This window comes from Nilaparvata lugens, chromosome 5 (genome assembly GCF_014356525.2).
Source record: "Nilaparvata lugens isolate BPH chromosome 5, ASM1435652v1, whole genome shotgun sequence".
Lineage (NCBI taxonomy): Eukaryota > Metazoa > Arthropoda > Insecta > Hemiptera > Delphacidae > Nilaparvata > Nilaparvata lugens.
This window is the reverse complement of record NC_052508.1, coordinates 3,270,047-3,297,959: the sequence shown is the minus strand read 5'-3', so window position 1 is coordinate 3,297,959 and position 27,913 is coordinate 3,270,047. Positions and strand designations below refer to the sequence as shown.

The following is a 27,913-nucleotide window of genomic DNA, read 5'->3' as shown; positions in this document are numbered from 1 at the left end:
TGAATCCATTATTATTATCAAATTTCATGATGCTCCTGTTGGCAGTACTCGTTACCTTGGTTACGAACTTTGTTTACACATTTTTCAATAATCTTTTGAACTAATATAGGTTAGAATCCTGAATAATATTTTTATTTAATCTTATCGAATAAATATTCATTTTTAGGATTAGTCATATTCTAAAAAGAGTTTCTTAAAGTTTGAAATAAAATTAAAGTAAAATTAAAGTGTGTGCTCTTATTAAATCATGGAAAAAGTCCCTGATGATAACTATGACATGACCACTAGTATTTTGAAGGTTAGAAAATCATTCAATTAAGTACTTTTATTATTGACAAATTCAACAAATTGACATTAATCCTTATTGAATCGTTGAATAAGGGATTAATATTTTATAATATTATTTACAATAATTTTAGTTGAGAGATACTTTGAATTTAAAGATTACTTATCGTTGGCTATTATTCTAAATCTATGCTTCTGGTACATTGCAAGAATATTGTTTTTCATACAAACCTATTGGTACCGTATTCAATTTATAACTTTCATATTTTTCTCAAATCAATTCTCGAATATAGAACAAATAAAATCTTTGTAATAATATAAGTATTTTAAGATACAAAACGCGCCGTAAGCTCGTAACATTACACAGTCATCTAAACATGCTGTACCGGTACATTTAAGCTTTTCAGCAGCACTATAAAGTATTTGGCTTCTGGAGACAAGAGCTTTTGATTTTATTGTTTAATACGGAGTCCTACAAGAGTTGGAACATGTGAAAACCGTAGATTCTACATGTAATTTGCAACAGAAAATGTCAAGTTGAATTTTCTCATATTGACCTTATTAGTTTTCGAGATTCTTTTATATTGATTAACTTATTTGATATTTTTGAAAAAAAAACTAGTGAACTCACAGTCAAAATCTACCAATTTTTTCATTTTTGAACTTTTTATAAACGTTCAAACTATTTGGCTGATAGTTCTCTAGTTATTCGCTACGTAACGTAATCGTAGAAATTTAATATATCTTAATTCGTAACTAATTTGCTACAATGTAAGCTTGAAGGTAATTAATATAATTCATTTATTTATCGACGTCTTTCAAAACTATAAAAAATCTATATAAGTTATCTAGAAATCTTGGTTTATAAGAGAATTTTACAACAGGTTTCTGTTGCAAATTTCATGTAGAATCTATTATTCTCGGATGTTTAACCTTTCGTGGGACACCTTGTCTATAAACTAATATTAATTTTGTCCCAGGATACTGATGATATGAATGATGAACTATTTGGAGCACTAAAGCGAGGAAACCGAGGTTCAAAAAAGGTGAGTACCGCGGTATTAAAAGCTTTATTGGCGAAAAAGTCAAGTTTTTCACTTATTGAACTTTTTCTCTTCATTTATAGTTTTCCCCTTCCTCTTCTAAGAAAATTCCACTTTAATCATCAAAACAGCAAATAAAATTCTACCATGAGTTCTTCAACTTCTATCACGTATAAAAGATCTATGTAGAGAAGAAACAACATAATAGGTAGTAGGCTATGTATGTTAATTTTTGCTAAAATAGTTGCCCTCAGCTGACATTTGAATGTCATTGGTATGTGGTGAATGACCCCAGATCAGAATGCCACACTTTATGCAGCTACCAAAAATTGCATGGTACAACATCAACAAATTTCAAACTCAATTCTCATCAACCCTCTCAACTTTCTTGAAATATACAGGGTGTCCCACGAAAGGTATAACAGCTGAAGACCATGGATTTTACATTGAATTTGCAACAAAAGATGTCCAGTAAAATTTTCTTATATCGACCTTAGTTTTCGAGATATATCGATGTTTCGATATTTTTGAAAAACGTCAATAACTAGAAAACTATCAGTCAAAATCTAATTCCAAGGACATGGTTGGAAAGAGGAATAAATTTTCAATAGGATTAATATAATTTGTTCCTTTATTTCACGTTTTTGAACTTTTCATGAGTGTTTAAACTGTTTGAAATTTGGCTTTGAACTCGACAAATGTACTTTTTTCAACTTTGAACGCTCATAAAAAGTTCAAAAACGTCAAATAAAGGAATCAATTATATGAATCTGATTGGAAATTTCTTCCTCTTTCCAACCATGTCCTTGGAATTAGATTTTGACCGATAGTTTTCCAGTTATTGAAATTTTTCAAAAATATCAATTTCTCGATATATCTCAAAAACTAAGGTCGATATAAGAAAATTTTACTGGACATTTTTTGTTGCAAATTCAATGCGAAATCCATGGTCTTCGGCTGTTACACCTGTATATCATGACTCCTGACAGCTTCTTATGCACACTTCAAGAATATTATGCTCCCAGGTCAGCTTCCAATCAATATTGAATACGAGGATTATGACAGGTGCCTGTTTAAGATCTGTGCTACCAAGATGGCCGTCTAGCCTACCAAACGCACGTTTCTCCACTAATCTGAAACATTTTATAATAGATACTATTAAAAACTTTTCTCGTTTCCTGAATTTTGGAAATATGAATAGATTAATCAGTAATTCAAATATCCTCTTGAAAAAACTTCTAGTAGTATTTTCCTTTGGCCTCCAATTTGTATAATTAAGCTATCTCAGTAGTTCTTCTGATATTGATTATTTTCTATTTCCCTAGACATCCGCTTTTTCTACTGAAGATGGAGGGAAGAAGAAGGTTGGATATGGTGGTGAGTTTTATCTCAACAATAATTTTGTTGATTAATAACTATTCTATGACAGTTTTTCAACTGTATTGTTTTTAATCATTATTTTTCTACCTGATTTTTCTTAGATAATAAAATGAATAACCTATTCAATGCCAGTTATAATCGGCCCATTTTTATACTTTCTTGATGTGGAGTTATATTCCTGTAGTATCCAGGATTCAGCCGTTTTTTTACAAACAACAGGCTGAAGAGATGAGATTGCATTAGCGATCAAAATATTTTTTCAAATCTCAAGAAAGCAATCTTGATTGGAGTAGTAAGAATTATCTTGCTCCTCAATAATTTATTAATCCTGGTCATGGGCTTTAAGTAAACCTCACGATTATCCTGTTTTTCTTTTCCGAATATTGTATTGTTTGCTCTAATAAATAAATAAATGATGCAAACTTTTCTACAAAGAAAAACGATTTGACACTTGGCAGTTACACAGGATGACTGTTGTTATTAAACTTATTATTTAAGAGAGTATCTAAAGGTTTATTTTTATTGAACCGTTTGAAATTCTTTGTTATATATGTTTTGACTTTGTTATGCATTTTGAAAAAATGTTACAGCAATAAAAGAATTTGATTTGATTTGGTTATCCAAGTGGTATGTCCTCTCTGGGGGAGTCCGACCTTACTGGGTATCAAATCTGCTAAACCCATAGAAATCAATCTGGAAAAACGACAAATTCTTTCTCTGCGATTTTTATGGTAGAGTTATGTGAATTTTGCATAGTATTAAATTTTCATTTATAATGTTACCTGGTCTTAGGTTCGAATCCCGCGCCGGATACGCGGTAGGCGTGAAAGTTTGATCACCTATAGTAAGGTCCACGTTATAATGGCAGTAGATAAAGATAGGAGAATAGCGATGCCGATTCTCTGCATTAATTAATTATATTTCTACACTGTCAAAAACATAATTGGCATCGTTGTGGACCTAGAAAAGGATAGTACCACCGGCTTTGTCGAATGATAGTCAAGGATAGCAGAACCAAAGTTGATCAAATACTGTCATTATAACGTGGACCTCACTATAATAGAATTACCCACGCATTTTCCATTACCCACGCACAAGCTAAAAACACTTAAGTGGGCATCATCAGCAATAAAAAATGTAAAGAATTGAAAAATTAACGCCTAATATTAGATACTATAAGGAGTAGTTGAAAATACATTAGATTGAAGAATAGTTGACATCAAAGTATGTTAAACATAATGTTGAGAAAAGAGGATTCAACTTGAATGTGATAATAGAGCCAGGTAACAATAATAGTCAATTTTTAGCTGTATTGTGATTGTTTATTCATAATAGAATAAACAATAGAATAATAGAATAAAAATTAAAAGAGTTGATTGGAAGAATGAAAAGATTTGCTACATAATCTGAAAGAATGTGAAAATAATTTTTCTTTCAGAATTTGATGACTCTGATCCTTTGGGAGATATTTCACTGTCTGATGACGATGATTTCTATGGAGTCGGGGACATACGGCAATCAAATAAGATCAATCCGAATAGCTCTATTTTAACAGCCAGCGTAAAGTATGAATGTCTCATCATTTAATAATATAAGTTTCAAAAATTGTACTTTATTAGTTATAAAATTATTTTTAGAAGTTACAACTTTGAAGTTATTACCTATATATCTCACTCAATAATAATATCACATTTCTAGCACTTTTCTGTCACATTTAAAGATATTTGGAACTGAATGAGAGTATGCACTCATTTTTGAAAATGACATTTACACACAAAATCGATTACTTTACGAAGATTTTTTTATAAAGTAGAGCATTGAAAGATATTTCCAATGATATATGTATAGAAAGTTTATTCTAACCAAAATTAAGGTTTGGGTTTTGTGTTCTTATCCGATGACAATCCAGTCAACATTCTTGATAAACTTCCAATAATCAGTAATATTTTATATTATCTATGTAAAGTGATTGACTTAAATTTAAAATTTTCAGTGAGAGGCCAGAAAAATCAACAAAATCCGTTATTAATAATCTCGACAAGCCGTCAAAATCCAAACTGATAGCTGATTTATTCGGCTTGGATGAGACAGAAACCACAACAGAACAGCCAGCTGCTGATAAGAGAAAGTCGGATTGGCTGGGAATAAAGGAGAGTCCAAAAAAGTCAGTTACAATCAATGAGGGAGCAGACAAATCAAAATCACAAACCTTCAGTAGTAGTACTACTGATTCGAAAATAAGAAAGAAGTCGCTAGAATTTGAAGTACCAACTGAAACTGATAAGCCGAAAGTCAGTTTGGAGAAAGAAGGGTCATCTGTTACTAAGATATTTTCGAGAGACGATGACATTTCCAATTTGTTGGCTGAAAATAAGGAGGTAAGCCATGACAAGGTTCTGGCAAGAAGATCAAGTTTGAAGAAAAAGGAGATAACTGATGAATTGTTTGGCAAAGCGAGTAGTTCGAGAATCACAGATGTCAAATCATCCACGACAGTTGTGGCTGGAAGTGATGCAAAACAAGACTTTCTCGAGAACACAGCAGGTGAGATTTCGTTCAATATCTATGTAATAGGTAAGGCTGATTATTGAAATCTATTATATCAATCACATTATACAATGCTCGATTCCACATTTAAATTACATCTCAAAAATTAATATCATACACTGATAATCGTAATGAGTTTGGCTTATCAACTTGAATCGCCGGATCCTCCAATCCTATCATACCTATCATCTCCCATTACTGTTTCATTCATATTCCATTAAATTTCACTCATTATCTATTTGAATGCCTGGCTTTCTGAAATTATGCTGTTTTTACTAGGTACTCAAGATCCATTGAGTTACAAAGCATACGTGATTCAACAAAAGTCATTTTATCAAGCAAATGTCGTTCAAAGTTGAACAATTACTTTTATTTTCCTTGAATACTACTTATTGAAGACTCTTCCAACATTATATAAGCCATAATTTTAGATAGCAGTTTGAATTTTGAATATGGTACACTCTTCATAAAAATGAGTCAAATTTTTTAATCTGGACCCGAATAGTGGATTTGAATAGATTGTGAATTAACTAAAAACAAAGCATTTGAACACGAACAAAATATAATTATAGCTTCAATAATTGTCACTATACGGTACCAATTCATTTTGATTTTTCTTAATTAATGCATTCTCTAATATTCATTCACATCTCTTCACAGATACTTCCCTCTACAATAATTTGATTATGTACTTCATATTTGCGGCTATCTATCCATTCCAATCGTATCCTCTATCACCTTAATACGTTTCTATTGTGGGAAGTTAATACTTTTTTCATAAATAATTCTAATGGGTTTTGTATAGAATTATCATGAGACTTTATTGTGCAATATAATCTAGAAAAATTCTTTCAATTTTTTCCGATATGTCCGATATTATTTACAAAAATGTAATTTTTTGTGTAGAAAAGAAAGGAGAAGGTAGCGTTGGTGCGAGTCAATATCTGCCGTCGTCTGGCTCTGGAAGAAGGACCGGCTTCGGACGCAGAAGAGAAGGCTTGTCATCAGTACAGCCCGGCTCATCCACTGAAATCCTCCCTGCCAGAAAGTAAACAAATAATTATTACATTTTGGAACAGATTTTCGTCAATATTATTATTATAATTTTGCTACTGATGTATTGCCAATCAGTATAATTCGAGGGTTCTGAATCTTGCAAGTTGTGTCTAAATAAAAAATGATATCATTCTAAAAGCCTTACAGTTGAAGTCTCTTTGGTACGTTAAGTTGATATTGATTTGTATCACAGTAGAAAGTGTCAATTAAATTCGAATTTCAGCGTCGATAATGCCTGAACATAATAGAAACTCATTCTATGTGCAAATTTAGCATATTTGTTCTATAATTATTGATAGATAAATGTAGATGAACTTTTAACTGTTGAAATGTTTTAAAGTTTTCAAAATGTTTTTATAAAAAGGTACTAAAAGTTTTATATTGTTTTTATTAATTTGAATGAAGTAGCCCATATAAGTGAAGTGATTTTATAAATGTAACTATAAATTATTACTATCTGAGATTTGAGTCTTAAGAATGGTTCTCATGTCTCATCATTTTCAAAACTTTATATTTGCAGTGAGTTTTTAGTAACAGAAAAATTCATTGCCATAAGATCCATCAAGTAATTCATGACAGAAGATCTCCAACTTGTAAAAATTAATGATCTTGTCCTTGTTTTCATACTATAATACACTGATGTTGAAATAAGTTTATCTTTCTCACATAACAATTTATGAATAATGCTTTCTCGAAATTTTCGCAGGGATGATGCTGAGAAAAATTGGCTGTTCGGAGTCAATGACGATTCAGGTGAGATATTGTTTAATTAATCCTTTTACTGATTAGTTTGGTTTGAGGAACTATTGGTTCGATCCACATCACATTTGTACATAACTCATGAAATATTGAATGAAGTAAGTTAATGTGATTGAAATATTCATTTTTTATTGATCAAATAATCTTTTTCCAGAAAAGAAAAGTGTTCAGAGCGCCCCTTTGCCATCCTGGCTTGGAGGCGAAAACAAAGCTCACAATGAGCCTCTTCCTAAATCACCGGAAAAGAAACCACAAGAGAAAGACATGAACCAGGAAAAGGAAAAAAAGCCTGAGATAGAAGTTCCCAAAGCCAAGTCAGCTCCAATCATAAAAGAAATGAAACAAGGTAACCAGTTTGTATCTTACCATAAAGATACCTATTGATTAGAGTAATCAATAGTAAACTGCTAGAGAAAATAATAAACTACTAAATTTTTCCACATGGTTTTAAAAATATCGTTATATCGCGATGAATGTCACACTGCCAAATGAGGATTTTCAGCAATTATTATTGTTTACTAATAACGATTTCCAACTAACTCAGCATCAGCGATGAGTACCTATCTTATTCAATATACTTTTTGAATGCATCTCAAATTAAAACATTTTTTAAAGTATTATAAGTTTCAAAGTATTTTATGACTGTAGGCTACGAGAAAGATCAAGATCACTAATTAATTTTCTTCTCTTCATTCAAAAAAAAAGATGTATCAATTCTTATTTCCTCAAATAATTACCCAGTCTTCCTGCACATAATAATAAGCCCTCTTCATATAATAATATTATTATTATGTGTACAGTATTTTATACAGTAGAATTTAAAGTCTTTGGTGATGAATTCATATTCAACGATTAAGATGGGGTCATCAAACTTGTGAAAATTGCAGTTGGTGTAGAAAAGTTATGGATGCTAGTTGATGAATTGAAACTTATTACGGGACAATATTTTTCTCCATCGAAGTCGATCTAATCAGAAAATATTTTTCCTGTTCACAAACGATGTAATCAAAAGTAGCTTATGAGAATGGCAATTTCCATTGGTCAATCCGTTTACAAGTTGTAATAATGCAATGATCATTAACCTTACGGTAGTCGCGCTGTTGTAAAAAGTACAACAGTGTCAGTTTTTTTGCTGCACAAAAATATTAAATGGGGTGGTGTCAGTGAATGAGTCACCTATGCATTCCAAAACTTTCCCCTCATCACTCCACTGAGTTGCAGTATCAACCAAGCAATGGTTTAGTCTTTAGGTGCCATTTAGTCGCGACAGTGCATAAGTCGCACTGTGAATACGATAGGGAAAAACTGTATACGGGGACTGTAAACGAACCAATAACACAGAATTGATGGCTTTGCTTGATGTACCTTATTGGGCTGTGAAATGGTAATCATCCAAATGTTCATAGGCGTAAAATAATCCAAAAAGATGGAAAAAGTAATTATACAATTAATTAATATGTTTTGATAGTAAACATAGTACATAACACTTGGAAAATTGGATGTTGTAAAAAATACAACACGCGACTGCTCGTGTGATTGAGTAGAGCGCGACTACCGGAAGGTTAAATGATTGAAGCTATTTTAATTGAGCTTGAAAGTGCTTTGATATACAGTAATGTAAATTGGTTCAATTTATTCATTGTTGACACCGCACTTATAATTTGAAGCTTTCATAATAGTTTGATAGTGTTCAGTGATGTTTCCGCTTCGTTGTTTTGAAATGAGTCCCATTCTCACCAAAATTTCACAGATGATGAACTAGCTACTACGAAATCAAACGAAGAGGGTTCGCAGCTGAAAGATTTGCTGTCGTCCAGTTCAGTTGTGGATAAGAACAACGCAGCCATTCTGCAGCAGACAGAGAGCGGTTTATTGGCTGTTGTTCAAATGAAACAGCAGAAAGATCTGATGACTGAGTTGGTGAACAGGCAGGCGAATATACTCAGAGTGCAGGAGCAGCAGATGAATCAGCTGATGGAGCAGCAGGCCCGTCGTCAGCAGTTGGTCGAAGTCAATATGAAGAAACAGCAGGAGAGGATCAACGTTCTCTTACAGGTACATCAGTTATTACTATCAATTTTTCATTTTTTGTCTTGTTTGAATGTTTTTTTACATATTCATTAACATGAATCAGAACCTGCATGTATGCATTTTCTGATAACCAAACTTGTTTTATCTGTCGATATCAATATTATCGACTATATTCAGAAGGATAATAGACAGAATAAATAACAGATTCCTAAAAAATTCACCCGCAATTGTACTTGTTGGAACAAGTATTGTAGGGTCTTTATTGAAAAAATAAACGTACAAGAACATATCTAGTAAATGAGTAGATTAAGCACAATTTCATAATAATAATAATAATAATAATAATAAATTTATTAGCCAAAAAACAGGATGTCACAATTTGACATAAAGGCCAGTCAATATAACAGTAAACACTCAGTCAATACAAATACTGTCAATAAAAAACAATACAAAGTCACATTACAACAAAAACATGTATGGTATATTAATCCTATTCATATAACAGTAATATTAATAAATTCTAAATATTGAAATCTTCTACATTCATTTTCATGTCGATAAACTCTTCAACTGAGTAAATGGGGGTTTTCAAGAGAAATATTTCTAAAATCTTTTTGAACCTCCTGTGATTAAGTTGCCTCACCTCAATAGGAAGCCTATTCATCAATTTAATTGCAACATTCGAGGGACTTTGATCAGTGTTATGCAGTCTGCTTCGTGTTACATTGAGCGTCTGATTGGATCTTGTATTATACGAATGAATTGCATTTTTCAACTCCTCCTTCTCTGGATTTGCTTTCAGGAATAGTAAGCATTGCAATATATATAATGAATATAGAGTTAGAATTCGAAGACCTTTATAAATATCTCTACAATGTTCCCGATTCCGCGCCCTGGCGATGACTCTGACAGCCCTTTTCTGCATTATGAAAATGTCTTGTGCTTGTGAAGAACAGCCCCAGACTATAAGGCCACATGAAATGTGTGGATGAAAAATACCAAAATAAGCCTGACGTAGTCCATGTTGATCCAACTCCCCACATAATCGTTTAAGGGCAAACACGCCGCTGCTCAACCTACTTTTCAGAACAGCAATGTGTTGTGCCCAACTTAGAGTAGGGTCAGTAATTATTCCTAGGAATTTCTGCTCCTTACCAGTATCATTTGTTGCTGATCCCTTTTTGAGCCTAAAAGTGACTGTTGTGGTTTTGGCTTTGTTGAGGAACAGTTCGTTGGCATTCAACCAAGTTTGCACCGACTCCAGATTCCTCTACGACAGTGCAACAGCTTGAGCATCACTTTTATGCTTATTAAGAACTGTGGTATCATCGGCATACATGAAGATTTTTGTTGGGACATTTATGCTAAGATCATCAATCATGATCAGAAAAAGCACTGGACCCAATACAGACCCCTGAGGCACACCACACTCCACAGGCAAAACGCGAGAGTTGTCACCATTCACGGAGGCGTACTGCACTCTGCCTCGTAAATAGGAAGAAAATAGCTCAGGTCCGTCAACATGAAGGTGTTTCAATTTCGCCAGGAGGATATCATGTGACACACAATCGAATGCACGACTGAGGTCACAGAAAGAGACAGCGGTAGAGGATTTATCTTCAAAGCAGTCAAGAATTTCTTCAACCAGTTTTATAAGAGCATGTGTGGTTGAGAGGCCTTTTCGGAAGCCAAACTGTGTTTTGCAGAGCAAGTTATTAATTTCAAGAAATTTGCAAAATTGCATTGCAAGCAGAATTTCGATTATTTTAGACAGTATAGGGACCAAAGCAATAGGTCTATAGTTGGCAATATCATCATGCTTGCCTTCTTGTAAATTGGTATAATTTTGGTAATTTTAAGAGAAGTGGGGAATTTTCCATTAGCGATGACTTCATTAATAAGTGCCGTGAATGGGGTAACATTACAATCTATGATTCGTTTAACTAGGGCATTGGATAGTCCATAGTGATCTTTGCTTATCTTTGGTGACATATGCTTAACAACTTCCAGAACGCAATTCTCTGTAATGGGCTTGAATCTAAACATCTCAATACTCTCAGGTATTAAGAACATTCTTATTCTTTAGTAGATTATCTGATGTAACTGTATCATTTTTATCAAGTTTTTTCTCAATTTCATTAGCAATATTTGCAAAAAAACTATTGAAACTGTCTGGAGATATAATGTTCTTGAGTAGTTCTTTTTTTCTGATTTATCCTTGTTTAGTATGTTCCACAGTGTCTTCGACTTATTTTCAGAATTCTCTATTAAACTTTTGTTGGATTCTTTTTTTGCTTTTTTATCATTAGTCTGTAATAACTTTTTTCTCGAGTATACATATCTTTATAATCAGAGGATGTGTTGAAAGAAATATAAAAAATCAAGCCTATTCTTATGATTTTTCAATCTTGTGTATACCAGTTTAGATTGTTACTTGAACGTCTACCAGAACCAGTTTTCCTATTGTAATGATTACGTTGAAACTTAATTTATAGTAATATGTAACCGTATTTAGAAATGCTTCAAAATTTGTATCTACTTCAGCATGATTATTGAAAGTATCTGACCAGCTTTCTATCAACAGGTAACTCCTAAGTACATTAATATTACTGTCATCAATTTTAGTTACTATTTTATAAATCTTTTCAGTGTTTGTCTTAGATTTCTGTGTATCGATATAATTCACTCTACTCATTGAAATAAGTTGGCCAAGTGATCACTAACATGACAGTTACTCACTAGAACACTCAAACTTTCTTTGAAAGTTGTGAACACATTGTCCAGACAGTTGGTACCCCTTGTCGGTTCATGAACCCTCATTTCGAACCCATACATACAACACAAATAACAAAGTGTTCTGCATCCTTACTATTTCTATTAAAATGCAGGTTGAAGTCACCAATAATATTGATTTCCGGTTTTTCTTATTTAAATAACTTAAAGCTAGTTCCATAACCCTGCAAAACGTTTCAAAATTACCTTGAGTACTTCTATAAACAGTAATGACCATGATATCAATATTCAAGAAATGAACTCCTGCTAATTCACAGTCCAACTCAACCGAAATGTTATTTAAATAGTTAATACTTTGTATTGGGACGCATCATGATTTGAATATATGGCCACACCACCATGAATTCGTATTGAGCGACAGTAGCCGGTTACTAAATGTAGATGCTTAATATTAGAGTTTACTTCAAGCTCAGCATCAGTCATCCAATGCTCCGATACACATAAAATGTCCAACTTATAATTAACAATAATCTCCTCCAGCAGTCCTATTTTATTTGATAAGCTCTGTACATTTTGATGTAAGATATTTATATTACTTTTCCTAGAGTGAATGGCATAATCATCCCTATAATTCAGCCGATATGGATTGAAATCAGTCTCGGCTGATGGCCTTAGTAGTTTTTTAGAGGAATAAGTTTATTGGTTGGAATTATCACGTCTTTATTGAATTGTTTTAAGATTTGTGAGGCAACGTACCGCTTTCCAAGATTATTCAAGTGGTGCCCATGTTTCGTATGAAAACGTTTCCCAACTTACAAAGCTCTAACACAGTGACATTTTCAAAATGTTTACATGTTTTATGTATCTCAGAATTTGCCCATTGAATTGCTTTATTTACACAAGACCATTTTGGGAGGTCATACCTGTGTGGAATGTCAAATAAAAATACTCTGGTGTGTCTTAAATCAGCCAGCCTCCTACGCAGGACTGATATGAAACCTTTGGCATCATTTCTGGCAATGTCATTACCCCCTCCAATTAACACTGCCGCATCCAGAGGCCCCAAATCTGAGCAGTCACCCACGCCCTCCCTGGTCACATCCTCAAAACAAGCTCCAGGCTTTAGTGTACCTGTTACTTTACATTTTTCATCTTTGTCACGCATTAATTTATCAACAACAGTACGACCCTGGCTACTCATGAATAGTTTAATTTTTCTAACTGGTTTAACAAGTTTTGACTTCGGAGCAAGAGATTTTTTTTCAAGATTTGTTGAGACAGTAGATTGAGAAAAATTACCAATATCATCATTCTGCTGCTTTAAAAAATTAACGATGGCACTCAATACCTCCAATCTATACTTTTTTGAATCAAATCTGGCAAATTCAAAACTATTATTAATGGATTTACTTTTGTTCTTAGTTCTGCTTTCAAGGTGAAAGAGCGATAAGAAACCACAGTCAAATGAGTTTTGCTGTTGCAGACAGTCTACATGAACTATCCTATCCGAATTGAGAACCAGTTTCATTCTTTCCACCAAAATATTCAATGACCTGTTGTTATATTGTCTTATAGAATCGAAATTATAGAAAGTACTATCAATGTAATCAAATACAACAAGACTCCAGTGTGAGCCACTCCATCCATTTACAGAATCAACTTTGCAATTGTCATTAAGAATAAAGGCAATATTTCTGTTTACCGACGAATTGGGGCATAAAAAGGAGAGGTCATAACTACTATCATTGATAATCAAAGACACTACAGCCGTGTCAACGACAATTAAATCTTTACATCTAGAAAACATTTTCTTACAATACACATCAATGTCATTGTCTGTGAATAATTCATCACCGATGAATGTATTTAATCGATCAATCAGAGTTCCGCTAGTCCTATTGTCCCTGGCTGGAGCTGGAACGGTCTGTGTCGTAATGTCTTTAGCTGCATCCAGACTTTGCATCAATGGAATATCCAGTTCAATCGATCTGTCTAAAGCCGCATTACGCTGTATCTCCAACTTCTCAAGCCGAGATTTCAAGGATTCATTTTCAATTCTCAAAAGGGAAAGTTCATCATTCAGAGGACCAAATTGAGAATCCGATCCATCGAGCATCGATGACAAACTATTGGAATCGATATTTTGATTTCCCACTTCAGTTGTAAGTCCAACAGAGATAGTGGATGATGACGAAATAGGGGATTCAGAAAGCATTGAAAGTCGAGTATGATTCTTATGAGTACCAGACAATTCAACAACCCTATCACAGTTCACATCAGTCTTCATGGAAGCCGCACATTCCTTATCAAGGCAACGCCAAGTGATAACACTGCTAACAGTAGATGAGAACGATTTTCTATACTTATGTCCTTTATATATTATTCCGGGTTTATTCTTTGAGGTCTGAAAACGCTGAATATTTTCCATTCTTATAGAAAATTGTTCACAGTGAGTAAGATGGAGACAATATACAACGCAAGCAACAAGAAACTAGAAGTTCATTAAGATTGTAGGTAAGTTGCTATCTAGAACGATAATAAGAAGGCACGTGGAATCAACAGGTTAAACACTGAGAAAATGTAACGGGTTGTCTATAAGGTTTGCTGATAACGATTCATTGATGATTATTTGTCCTTATCACTTCAGAGAGGTTTTGCAGTCAGATTGAAAATCAACTATACTCTTGAAGTCACCGTTACAGGAATCAAAACTCACCCGCACTCACAGTAGCAGACTACTATATGGCATGCAACTAGTGGCATGCAACTGAGCAAGGCGCAAAGACTGATAATATTGCACTGTTCAAGACCTAGCCAGCCGGCATCCGAAAGTGAGGTTAAAAACACTCTGATCCAGAAAACACACAACAACACGAACTTGATTCAGTATTAACATATCTTAGTAACTGCAATATGAACTCAACACTTTACTTTAGTCCTACCATAACTGATTTTTCTCTATAACGTGAGTAATACTTGAAGTTACGTAAAAGTTTCGGAACAGATACAACTTTGAAACATCACAGGCGGTCCAGGCCTGCCAACCTAAAAACATAAAACATAACCTAAAACATAAAAACAGAATACCTCAGAGGTAGACCTGTAATGGACAACACCATTGCAATATAGCTGCAATACTTTCGTGTGTTACTAAAGAATTTAATACTAAAATACTTTACAATAGTAGACTTTCAAATACTTTAGAATTAGTTCATTGAAGGGAAGTGAGATTCTAAGTAGCCCATAAGTATTTGAATATAGTAAATTTTATGTGGAAAATGTTGATAATGTCCTACTTATTTATTTATTTTATTTATTCAATCATTCAGAATTATACAACTTACAGAAAAGTACCACAGGCTAACTTACGCCCAAAACGGTTCCAATTCTAATTTATACAACAGTCCAAATGTAGCTAGAGGTTATGTGTCACTTCAAAATTCTTCAATTGCACACTATCCTTCATAGTTCAAGATTTAATTAGGCTATTGACTTCTTTTCATTATAAAATTGCTAATTTTTATCAAGAAATGTTCATCTTGTAAATATATTGAGAATATTATTTATTCACTATACCCTTATCCATATTTCATTCAAGGGTAGGCCTATTGAAAATTGATGAGGACCAATTATGCTTTCAAAAGTGATGATGAGGATATTATTACAAGAATAAAAATATTGATCATATAAAAATATTGTTTTCGTTTTTTTTTATAGAATCGTTTCGGTTTGTTAGAAAGGATGTATTGCAATAATTTGGAATGGTAATCTGACTTATTATTGTGGAACGTTTTTCTCTCTCAGGCCCTGCTAACAGAATCAGGGAAAGATGCTGTTCCAAATGTACAACACGATGAGGGTATCAGCTTTTCATTGTCTCTCCCAGTTCTAAATTCTCAAAATAGAAACGAGAGCTCTGATGAAGATGACAACCCAGCAGAGAATGGAATTCAGGAAGATACAAATGAAAAACCGAACACTAACATGAGATCTAGAAGAAAACTGAAGAACACCGTATCTAAATTAGAGGTAGGTAATTTGCATTGGTAGTCAGGAATCTAGATTGGTAATCTGGGAATAAAATGAAATTTTCATTTCAAGTAGAACCGAATATCACTTGAGCTATTTTGCAATACCTTGTAGTAATTTTAAAAAGTGCCAAAAAAGATTTACATTGATATTTTCCATATTCTATAAATATCATATTCTTGAAATGTGAATAATTTTTCTCTTGTATGCTTTGAATTAGAGGTAGGTAATTTACATTGGTAGTCAGGAAACTAGATTGGTAATCTGGGAATAAAATGAAATTTTCATCTCAAGTAGAACTGAGTATTACTTGAGTTATATTGAAATATCTTGTAGTAATTTTGAAAGATACCAGAAAGAAGATTTACATTGATATTTTCCATATTCTATTAATATCATATTCTTGAAATGTGCTAAATTTTTCTCTTGTGTGCTTTGGCATCTGATTTATCAACAAGATCTTCCAATATTTTTCAGATCGAAATACATAAGCTGGAGATGGAAAAGGCTACATTTGAGCAACGCCTAGAAATCCAAGAATCCAGACACAATGATGAAATCAAGATAATGGAAAAGTTTCATAGGTAATGTACCAATGTGACAAATAAATCAAGCATTTGGCATTCTGAACTTCTATAGAAGTGATAATTCTCCCAAGGTACCTCAGTAGTTAATTAGATTTAGTGCATGCTAGTAAAATTCAATGTAGAGTGATACAGGAATCCTAAAGTCCAAGTCACACTCAAGTGAAGTCGCGTGGCACTCACTTTTTGCCACTTCCATGCCTCTCCTGTATATTATGAGCATATTGTCCAATGAAACTGGAGTGCCACGCCACTTCTGTTTGCATTGAACCATATGTTTATATGGAAGTCAGCGTCACGCCACCGTCCGTGCCACGTCAGCGCCACGCCACTTCAGTGTGAATTAGGCCTTATATCCAAATTATTAATATTTTTTCGTGTTTAATAAATACAGCAGGATAATACTTTACTATTAAAGTGATTCTTAATCAAGTACAGTGATATAATAAGTACTGAATACTCTCATTAATTGAATTTGAAAGGTGACGTTAAAATGAACTATCGCAGAATTTACACCATTTTTCTATCTATTAAGACTGACAGCTCTTTAGTGTAATGAGTAATAGATTTATCCTGTTTACCCTGTTGACAAGATGCAATGGAGCGTCGCAATTTCGTCTGCTCTTGTTGCGCCCATGACCAGGTTCGATTCCCATTCCATCTGGCATTTATTGTATATAATAATATTCTATTCATGAATTTCTTCCCAGGCATGAAATATCTTCATGGGAGGAGAGAGAAGAACAACTAAAACAACGTCTCGCTGATCTTAAGGCTGATTATGATGAAAGGATCACCCAACTACATGTATGTAACTTATAACCTACATTAGTTTTTTATGGTTGTTGTAAAATGAATCCTCTGAAGTGAAGATATGTGATTTCAATTAAATTAATAGCTGTATTCTGGTATATAAAACGTCTATCATTGAGCACTGAAGATACCGTTTGAAGAATTTGCCTTTTCATAATTATTTTCTATTCGTGATTAAATCTGTCATCGATATACATTTTTTGGATCGATTCATATAGATAGAGCCAGTTGAGTGGATCAGATGGCTTTATTATGATTCAGTTGCCCGGGTTCGAGTCCTGGCCCAGGCAATATATTTTTCTTGGACCACTCCCGTGTTTCGGATGGACAGATTAAATCGACGGTCCCGGCTGTCTAAAAACAGTCGTTAGGTCATGAAATTAATCAGGTGCTACCTGAAAACTGTGACACCAGACCTGAGCCAGCCAGAGCACATGACATTATTATTATTATCATAGATACTTTTTTGCCAGATTTCGCATTTTTTTTTTGTAAGAAATCATTTTTTTTGTATTCAACCTTAGTACTCAGCTGAGTGAATGAAATAGTCTTTTGACATGCACAATATTCTCTATTACCACAGAAATTTCATTGGTGGTTGTATTTGTCCATATATGTTCTTTGAAGACTTGGAAATTACAGTAGAAATAGTTCTTCGAAGACTATATGTTCTTTGAAGACTTGGAAATTACAGTAAAAATAGTTCTTTGATACTCCACCCAACCTGAGATTAATTTTGTGATTTCTACTGAGAGGCATTTATTTTCATAAATACATTTATTTATCATATTTTTCATTTATCATATTTTATGAGGCATTTATTTATCATATTTTTCAGGACCAACAAGAGAAGTTGATTCAACAGCACAATATCAGAATAGAGAATTTGCAACAAGAAAAAATGGAAGATCTGAAGCAATTGGGTGAATTCCATCGTCTGGCTATGGACCAAGTTGCCAGCATCAGTAAACTTTTGCTCGATGATTCTAGGTAACTAGAAATTGAATTAGTGATAAAATCTTGCAGCATTGCTCTCGTACGTTATTTCTCAACAATGAAATTATAATTTATCTTTATCAGGCATGAAATGAAGATGCTTTGATCAACAAAGACAATTAATTTCAGGTGAACTAAGAAACCTACTTGTGAACGAAAATTATTTCCATTTTTTCTCATCTATGATATTCTTATTATTTATCTTTATCAGAAAATTAAATATTTACAATACTCATTTCATTTATAGGTTGATAGAGAAGAAAAAAGCATTCGAAGAAAAGAAGCCATTGGATACGACTGAGTTATCTGCTAGAGAAGCTGCTTTGATCAACAAAGAAAATGAAATTACAGGTAGGCCTACTTGAGAACGAAAATTAATTTTATTTTCTTTCATTATATCAAGTTTAAAATTCCGCTATGGATATAAAAGTCTTCACTTGACCCTGCATGTTTTTCCTTGTTTTTAATAATCTAACTCCTCACACAAGAACACACTTAAAAGATGAAAATGGTTGAATTTTAAAACATAAATTTATTTATTAATTATTCACATTAAATATCTTCCATAACGTTTTCAAAGAATAGGATGATCGGATTCAACTTTTCAGTTTGGGTAACGCAAAACGCATTAATACTTGAATCAGAATATTGTATGCTTATCATGTATATTTTACTAGGTCCATAAAATGTCCTGTAAGGTACCCCAGCTTTTGCTAATCACAATTGTGAATTACTAGAATCAAATTATTTCTGTTAGAAATGAACAATATATTTGTTCATAATTCACTTGAATGATTATGAGTATATTTTCAGCGATAAAAGACAGCCTCGAAAAGCAAAGATTGAATTTGATTGCTGAGAAAGATAAAATGGAAGAGAAACTGGAACAAGAGAAGAGAGCATTGGAGGAGAGTAACCGGCAACTGAGGAAACAGCAGTCAGCTCTCAAGTATAGAGAAGAGGAATTTCAGAGAGAGCAAGAAAGGGAGAAAGATTTCATCAAGTCATTGAGAAAACAACTAGAGGTAAGAAGAGCCAACAATGAGGATTCAGAAAGGCAAAATGTAGAACAAGTTTAATGTGGTTCAACAGAAGTTTGATATCACAAGATTTCTTTCATTATCCAAGCTAGTCTTAAAACTAACCATTTTGCCTTTTCTTACCAATAATAAATAGTTTTTGATTGAAAATGCAATTACAATGTTAGTCTACAGGCATTTTATGTTAATTGTAGACTTTAGGTCTCGTGAACACCACTGTGATTGGCATGACGGCGACAATATTTCAACCATTTAACATTGGCTTAAAAATTCTCTCGCTCCCGTCATTGCCATGCGAATTGCAGTGTTGAGCACATTTCAAAATATGCAATTTTATAATTTCAAAATAAGTCCTAATTAAGTTTGCTTTTAATTCAAGGAATTGAAGGAGAATGCTCTGAGAGAGCAAAAAATAGCGATGGAAGAGAGATTACAAATTACAGCCAATCAGGCTCGATTGGACACTTTGGCAAAATTACAAGGACAAGAACCTTCAGCCATCAGTTGCATCGATATTATCCAGGTGAGTAGAATCATTTGTCATGATTTACTTGATTATCTAGTTAACATATTTATAAGTTTTCAAATATTATTTTTTCACAATTTTAAAAATTTATCTAGTCTTACTTTGTAAATGAATGTTACTTTGAAATTTGAATGTATGTGACTATTGTCTTTGCTTACCATTGTTTAGCCATTACAAGTAATAAATTGAATTATGGTTAATTAAAAACTAAAAATGCCACTTAATTCTATGATCTGCAACTTTTCAGAATTCGAGACTTTTGATTCCACTGTTTTTGGTTCATCCAACTTCAATTCCATCTGTGATATTAGCTTATTTTTTTAATGATTTAGATTATATTATATAAATATTTTAGTAACATATGTAATGTATTTTTGATGTGATGTTTATGACTTGTGTATTATATACACAAGTATATACTCGTGTATTATATACTTGTATTATATACGATGCATAACATGAAAATAAAATTGAATTGAATAGTTACCAATGAATATGTAGGAATACGGTAAAAACAGAAAACAGATACGGTACGCAATATCAGCTCGGAGCTCGTTGAGAACAGTTGATTCTTCGGAGCTCTCGTCTTATCTGTTTGTCGATTCGGGTTTGACTTGAAAGTGAACTGTGATGAATTGTTAAAAACATTTTGTACAGCCGTGCAACAATTCGAATTTCTGTGAGACTCGTTTGTTTAAATATCGGGTGACCCGTACGAATAGAAAAGTGCTTTTTGTTTATCTGAATCAAAATGAGTTCATGTGGTATTTGTAATAACCCGGTGAACCGTACCGCCAAATCAAAAATTAACTGCGTGAACTGTAATAATATGTATCATGCTAAGTGTGTCGACCTCAAAGACCCCGATTTAGATGTTTTGCAAGGCAAGGACTGGAATTGCGCGAAGTGTGTTGGTGTGTTGCGTCGGCAGAGATCTGAATCAGACTCGACCCCCGTTAAGCACGCTAAATCTTCAACTTCATCTTCGCGAAGTGGTGAGCCAGTAACGCTGGGGAAAATGACTGAACTACTATCTGTCCTGAAAGATGAACTGCTGGGAAAACTTAGTTCAGAGATAGCAGCCGTTCTGGAAAAACTGGAGGCCAATTCTGCTAAAATCGCCAAGCAGCAACATCAGATCGACGCTCTGGTCAGTGAGAATATTAAATTGAATAGCAGACTTCTCGAGTGGGAGTTCAAACAGGACGACCAAGAACAGTATGGCCGACGAAATACGATAGAAGTGTTTGGGGTACCAGAAACCGAGGGAGAGAACTGTTATGATAGGGTGGTGGAGATTGGTAAAGCTCTGGACGTGGCGTTGGATCATACATCGATCGACGCCTGCCGAAAAATAAAAATATAAATATGTCTGCGGGAATAATGTTAAATTTGTCCAGCGAGGTGTTAAGGACGCTCTACTGTCGAAGAGAAAGTTGTGTAAGAGCTTCACTACTAACAACATAAACATGAGTGGAAATCACAACATCTACTTGAACCAGTCGCTAACACCGAGACGAAGGAAGCTATTCGCGATGGCTGAGAGGGCGCAGAGCGAGAAGGTGGTGCGTCACGTGTGGGCCGATCGGGTCGGCCGGGTCAAAGTAAGGAAGGAGGATGCAGGCAGAGTCTACGTAATCGGGAGTGAGGACGACTTGAAAAAATTGAGCACAGAAAAAAAATTGAACTGAAATAAATGTGCTATGAGCTTGGACTAATTTAATGATGAACACTATAGCATTAAGTTACTTTTTATTGTTATTTTTTTTCGTGTGTGTGTGTGTGTGTAATATGAGTATGAGTATGTGCGTATGAGTGTATGAGTGAATGAATGATTATTCAATATATTTGATAAAATTCAATATACTGTATTTAGGAAAAATGCATCGTTAGTAGCACCTTTCTAGCTGATTAAATAGTGATATCTGTGCCATGCCGAAGATTGGCATTGTTATTAGACTTGAATGAATCTGTGGAAGGATGGAGGAAGAGTGAATTAGAGGGGGTGGGGGGTGAGTGAGAGTTGTCTGGTGGAGCGAGAGAGTGATAATGAATGAGATAGGTATTGTTTATTCAATCAGAGTTACAAAATATAACTGACTTAGGCAGGGGTGTAGGATTCGAACGGTATAAAAGAAATAAGCTAAGAATCGGAGGATAATGATTATCATTATGATAACAAGATATTGTGTCAATTTACATAACCCGTACACAGTATGAAGTTTAAAAATCAGTTTTCGATACACAATATTCAGTCTTCCTCACAGCTGGATTATCTTATCATTCTCGGATAAAGATTTTAATCCCTAATTCAAGTAGACTTCTACAGCACTTCTTTCTCCTCTATTGCCTGTCTTTTTCATTTATGAGTATGAATGGGTGTGAATGTCTTTGTATGCCTGTGGATTATTATGCGATGGATTTTTATTATTTAGTTGTAGCACACACAAGAATGAGTTGAAATTTGAGTTTTGAACATTTTATTATATCATGTTCTATCGTACATTGAAATGAATAATTAATGATAACTGCACTTCATTTTAAATGGGAAGCTATAAAGATTTATCACTTCCTCATCGAAAAGAGTCATTAAACATTGTTTATTATATTCTTTGTGCACGGTTGAGCAGTCAGCTATTTTTTTTCTCTCTTTTTTTATGATATGATATATATTTTTTTCTCTTTATTTTTTCTACAATCTACAATCTATCCGTTCCATATCCAGGTTTTACCTAAGCCTTATATAAACACATTATTTCTATTTCATATAGCCTAACATTATATGGGAGAGAGCAGAGGCAATGTAGGTTTAGATGAGTTTGGCCATGTAAAGTGCGAATACTTCAATGAGCACGATGATGTGAGACAGTTTTATGAGGGAGAAAGGGCGAATAGTCTAAAAATAATTCACTTTAATATACGAAGCTATCATAAGAACATAGACGAGGCTTTGATTGTTCTGGAGAGTTTGAAGGTAAAGTTTGATCTCATTGCATTGAGTGAGGCGTGGATTGATAATGACAAAATCTTAACACAATTAGAGGGATACGAAGTATTCAGTACGGTTGCGGGATGGAATAGGAGTGACGGTACGGTGGTTTATATTGATTCCAAATTAAACAGTAAAACAGATCAAATAAAATTAGGCGAGGCATTTTGGCTTGAAAACAGATTTTAAGTTGAATGATAGAAATTATTCTATTAATGATATTAAATGATATATTGAATGATATTAAAATTATTCTATCATTTCGATTTATCGCAGTCCAGCTATGAACTCTGATTTGTTCCTTAATGATCTAGAGACATTTTACTGTAATCTTGAAAAAAGAAACACATCTTATTTATTTTTAGGTGACATTAATATAGACACTTTACCCGTTAACAGAGGGCATAATGATAAAGACAGATACTTGGACATTATGTACTCGAACGGATTCACTGAAGGCATTTATTTACCTACCCGAGTTACCGACTATTCTCAGTCATGTATCGACCACATTTTTGTCAAGCATCCAGACTGCAACGCAGTCAACGCGGGAATCTTGAAATCTGATGTAACTGACCACTGGGCTGTCTTATGCAAAATTGTCCAACCACAAGTCGAACCTAGACCTATGCACACACACCAAACTTATTTCAATAAGGTACAATTTCGATCCTTGCTTGAGGCACAATCGTGGGATCAGGTAACAATGCAACAGGAGGCTAACACCTGCTGTGCTCACTTTCTGAGAATAATCTGTCAGTTAAAGGAGAAAGCTGAAAAGCCTTTTAAAGCACGCGCATGCCACAAAAAACTCAAGCCATGGATTACTACCGAGCTGATAAGGGAAATTAGAAAACGGGATAGGATGAGTAAACTAGTTAGAAATAACCCTGGCGACCAGCAATTACTTCATAATTTTCGTTCATTCAGGAATAGACTCAGTCAAACTTTGAAATATGTTAAAATTAATTATTACAAAAAAGAATTAACTGATAATGCAAATAATCCGAAAAAGTTTTGGAAAATAATAAATGAATACAATGGAACTAAAGTAAAAAAACAGAAACTCCCCATACAACTTTTTCTTGAAAATATTGAGGATGACAGAGAAGAGAGCATAGTAGAGGTGGCAGATGCTTTTAATGAATATTTTTCAAAAGTAGGAAGTAAGTTAGCTGCAGAGTTGCCTCCCCCCTCACAGGAACAACTTCACGAAGGCACTTTGTGTAACAATCCCAATTTACAGTTTCAAATACAGCCAGTCACGGAAGGTCAGCTCTTAAAGATTGTAGGAGATATGCGAGGTGGCTCGGCCCCAGGTTTTGATGGGATTAGTACAAGTTTAATTAAAGACAATATTGATATTCTATTGGTCCCATTAAATCACCTTATAAATCTGAGCCTGAAAACTGGTGTATTTCCTGATGATCTGAAAGTCGCCAAGGTTATACCGATTCACAAGACCAGTGGGAAAGACAAAATGTCTGCCTATCGCACTTAGAACATCAAGTGAGCCCCCTAATGAAATGACTTGATGCTGAAACTCCATTCTTGCGACGATAACTATAGCATTGACTGCAATTGCCAGACAATTGAGAGAGTAAAAAGCTACAACTATCTAGGTGTTATGATAGACAGTAATCTTAGATATGAAAATCATATAATCAATTTGCAACGTAAGCTCCGAAAAATGATCTATATATTTTACCAGCTTAGCTTCATACTAAATGAAAAAGAAATTAAGTCAGTCTATTTTGTCTATGTCCAATCGATTCTTAGTTATGGTATAATTGCATGGGGTGGAGCGGCTAAAACTACGTTAGAGCCTCTGTATATTATACAGAAGCTGATAATTAAAGCAGGCTTGAAATTAGAGAAGCAGTACCCCACAGAAACACTTTTCAATTACTCCAGATTACTGACTCTCAGACAAATATATATAAAAAATGTACTTGTTTTTACATTCAGAAATAGGGATTGTATTGTCACAGAAGTAACGCATAATTACAATACTAGAAGCTCTGCAAATGTGGGCCTACAGGTCCCTAGAATTATTAAATCAATAAACCGCACAAACCCGTTTTATGTTTCCAACATCCTATTAAGAAAAGCCCCAAAAAGAGAAATAGTTGATCCCACTGTTGGTATTCTTGCTTACAAAAAAATATTTGTAATTGGTTATAAGAGAATGGTGCCTGTAACTCTGAACATCTGCTGGAGCCTTTGTACTCTTAATTCATAAAAGAGTAACTCAGACATACCGTTTAAGAAGTCCCCTAGCTTCGGAATCAGGAAACATTTTTGCCATCTGCAAAACTGTAATATAAATGACTTGCCTTTCATGTACCTACCTTGATTCTTGTTTATCTCCTTTCATTGCCGCTGTTCTTTGCTCAAAACTTTTTATTTTTTCCTTTCATTTTTGAATTTTTCATTTGACACTTTCAATTTCAAATAATTACTTAGTATATGACGGTACTCGTCCCACACACAAGTCTATGACTCATGTGGGACTATACCTTTATTGCTGGGTCAGAGCACTTTGATTGGGTATTGTGTGGGCTATTCATTACATGTTTATTTTTATTGATTTTTTCTAATGGAGGTTTGTATTTTTTTTATCATGTAACTTATTTAATTTACGTTTTGCAAAATAAGACCTTCAAGACTTTGTTGATTATTGGATTCTTCTGTATGTCTATCGATTTAGTCATTCAACTATAGCTATTCATGTAGTTTAGCCTAGATCAAAAAATTTGTTCTAATCATTAATCATTGTGTGCTGAATTCCTCAATAAAGAATTATTGAATTGAATTGAATTGAATTGATAGAGGTTGTGTGGTATGAAGGGATTTCAAGTCTGAACGCCGCTTCATGAAGTTTATTTTTATGAAAACTTATATAAGGTTAAGGGGTATGAAAGTATTTGAAGTCCTAATTCCGTATTGAAAAGTATATTTTTAAATTAATCAAAACATATAGAAAATGGATAATTATGCTAAAGTTGGAAGTGTTATTGTTACAGATTCAATCTTGAAATTTTACACTGTCTGGATTATAAAAATTAAAAAAACCTCACATCGGAGTTGATTCTTTCTGATAGACGGTATATTAACGATCATGTACATTTTTGAATGATTGAACTGTAGTGGACAACTTTGTGCTTTGCAGGCCAAAGGAGAGATGGAGGGAGCTTTGGCGGCAGCAAAGGAAGTCAGGTGCAAAGTTGAAGAAGACAAACAAAAACTGCATCAACAGCAAATTAACTTGGAAGCTGAGAAGTGGAGATTGCAAGAGTTGGAAACCGAATTGACCAACAAACAGCAGCACATTGAACATCTCATAAAAGTGGGTGCAGTAGAATAACCTATCTGAATGGGGGCATGGAACGATCAAGAGAGAACAAAACAAATATGAGACCTTTCGACAGTTAAGGGCGAGGGCACACTTGCAAAGTTTTGGTTCAACTTGTTTGTTGAGGAATTAAAACAAGCAATTAATGTCTACCTGTCACACTGTCAATCTGTGATTGTTCTATTTTGTTCGATAAGTGCAGTTAAGCATGAATGACCCAACTCTATTTATTATAACACAACTGATATTATAGTCTGTTGGATGCAGTATTTATCATGTTTGTATTGTTCTCCCTTGACCGTTCCATGCCCCCATTAAGATAGGTTTTACTCAAAATTTGTTCTCAAGTTTCAAACTTTGTAATAGATTTGATACTACAATATTCAAAAATTTTCCACTTTTTATCACCCCATATTTCTATTGATCGTAGGTCAATCGAAGAAAATTATCTTAATTTCCAAAATGAAAAGTATTTTGTTTCTCAGATTCAATCATTGCTATTTAATTACAGTTCGGACTGTTTATAAAAATGTAGGCCTATATTTTGTAATATGTGGGTCGAAAATTGAAATAAATGATTTTTTGTTAGCTATCGGAAACACAAAGAAAGGAAGGAGTTATGGCTTTGGAAGAGGCAAAACAGAAAGAGAGAAGAGCCGAGGAGCGTTTACAGGAAGCTGAACAGCGATTGCAGGAAGTAGCGCTACGAGAGAAGAAGATTATGAAGGTAAAGTAATATATTGTAATGGTATCAATGACCATCATTTTATACTAGTTAACTTGTTCAAATCTATATATATAAAAGCGAAATGGCACTCACTCACTCACTGACTGACTGACTGACTCACTCACTCACTCACTCACTCGCATAACTAAAAATCTACCGGACCAAAAACGTTCAAATTTGGTAGGTATGTTCAGTTGGCCCCTTAGAGGCGCACTAAGAAATCTTTTGGCAATATTTTAACTCTAAGGGTTGTTTTTAAGGGTTTAAAGTTCGTATTTTAGCATGTATATTCTTTTTCTCCCAATCTCTTAATTATAATTGAAATTTTCATATCATATGTTACTATAGAACTATAATCTGGATAGAGTACCTCTTCGAAACAGTTGTTAACTGGCAACTAAATTAATAATTTTGTCAGGTTGGCATTAAGTTGAGTTGACTTTGTTAGGTTGGCACCAAGTTGAAGATTTGAATGCATTTATCGCGGAAAAATTGATTGGGCACTGCTACTTCAATCCTGGGAATATTATATTACTAGCCGTCAGGCTCGCTTCGCTCGCCATATCCGTTTAGCCAGAAGTTTAGTCTGGACCCCCGACTGGATTGTCCTAACATATGATAAAAATGCTCAAATGGAAAATGCAGGCGAGCGAAGCGAGCCTGCTGATCTCATTCTTGGACGATCCAGTCAGGGGTCCAGGGGGCGGAGCCTCCTGGCTAGACGGATATGGCGAGCGAAGCGAGCCTGACGGCTAGTACCTTATAAATTGAAAGTAGAAATATCTCAAAAGTCACTTTGTCTATTAAAATCATTTTCTAAAAAAAATGTCTAGCCTACTTTGGTTTGAAGTCTGTGAAGGTACAAGATGCCTTCACGACTACGAGAAATGATCGGCTCACACTGTTTTGAAACATTTCATGAATTGTTCAATGTAGTAATAACATTCAACTCATATTGTAGTAGAATTATTGAATTGAATAACTTTTTCACGAACAATTTTAAAATAACAATTGACTAGT

The 27,913-nt window shown here is 34.0% G+C and overlaps 1 protein-coding gene across 1 annotated transcript; it reads left to right on the top strand.

Moving 5' to 3' along the window:
• Positions 1 to 79: 79 nt before the first annotated feature.
• On the top strand, positions 80 to 26,917 carry LOC111060806 (fas-binding factor 1). Its single transcript, XM_039429725.1, has 18 exons — positions 80 to 298; positions 1,266 to 1,331; positions 2,654 to 2,705; positions 4,147 to 4,273; positions 4,702 to 5,252; positions 6,162 to 6,303; positions 7,018 to 7,064; positions 7,225 to 7,416; positions 8,821 to 9,125; positions 15,639 to 15,863; positions 16,341 to 16,447; positions 17,158 to 17,254; positions 18,099 to 18,250; positions 18,504 to 18,607; positions 19,070 to 19,281; positions 19,676 to 19,819; positions 25,984 to 26,160; positions 26,756 to 26,917. The coding sequence occupies exons 1-18, from the start codon at positions 248 to 250 to the stop codon at positions 26,900 to 26,902; spliced, it is 2,898 nt and encodes a 965-aa protein (XP_039285659.1). The 5' UTR covers positions 80 to 247; the 3' UTR covers positions 26,903 to 26,917.
• The last annotated feature ends 996 nt before the right edge of the window (positions 26,918 to 27,913 follow it).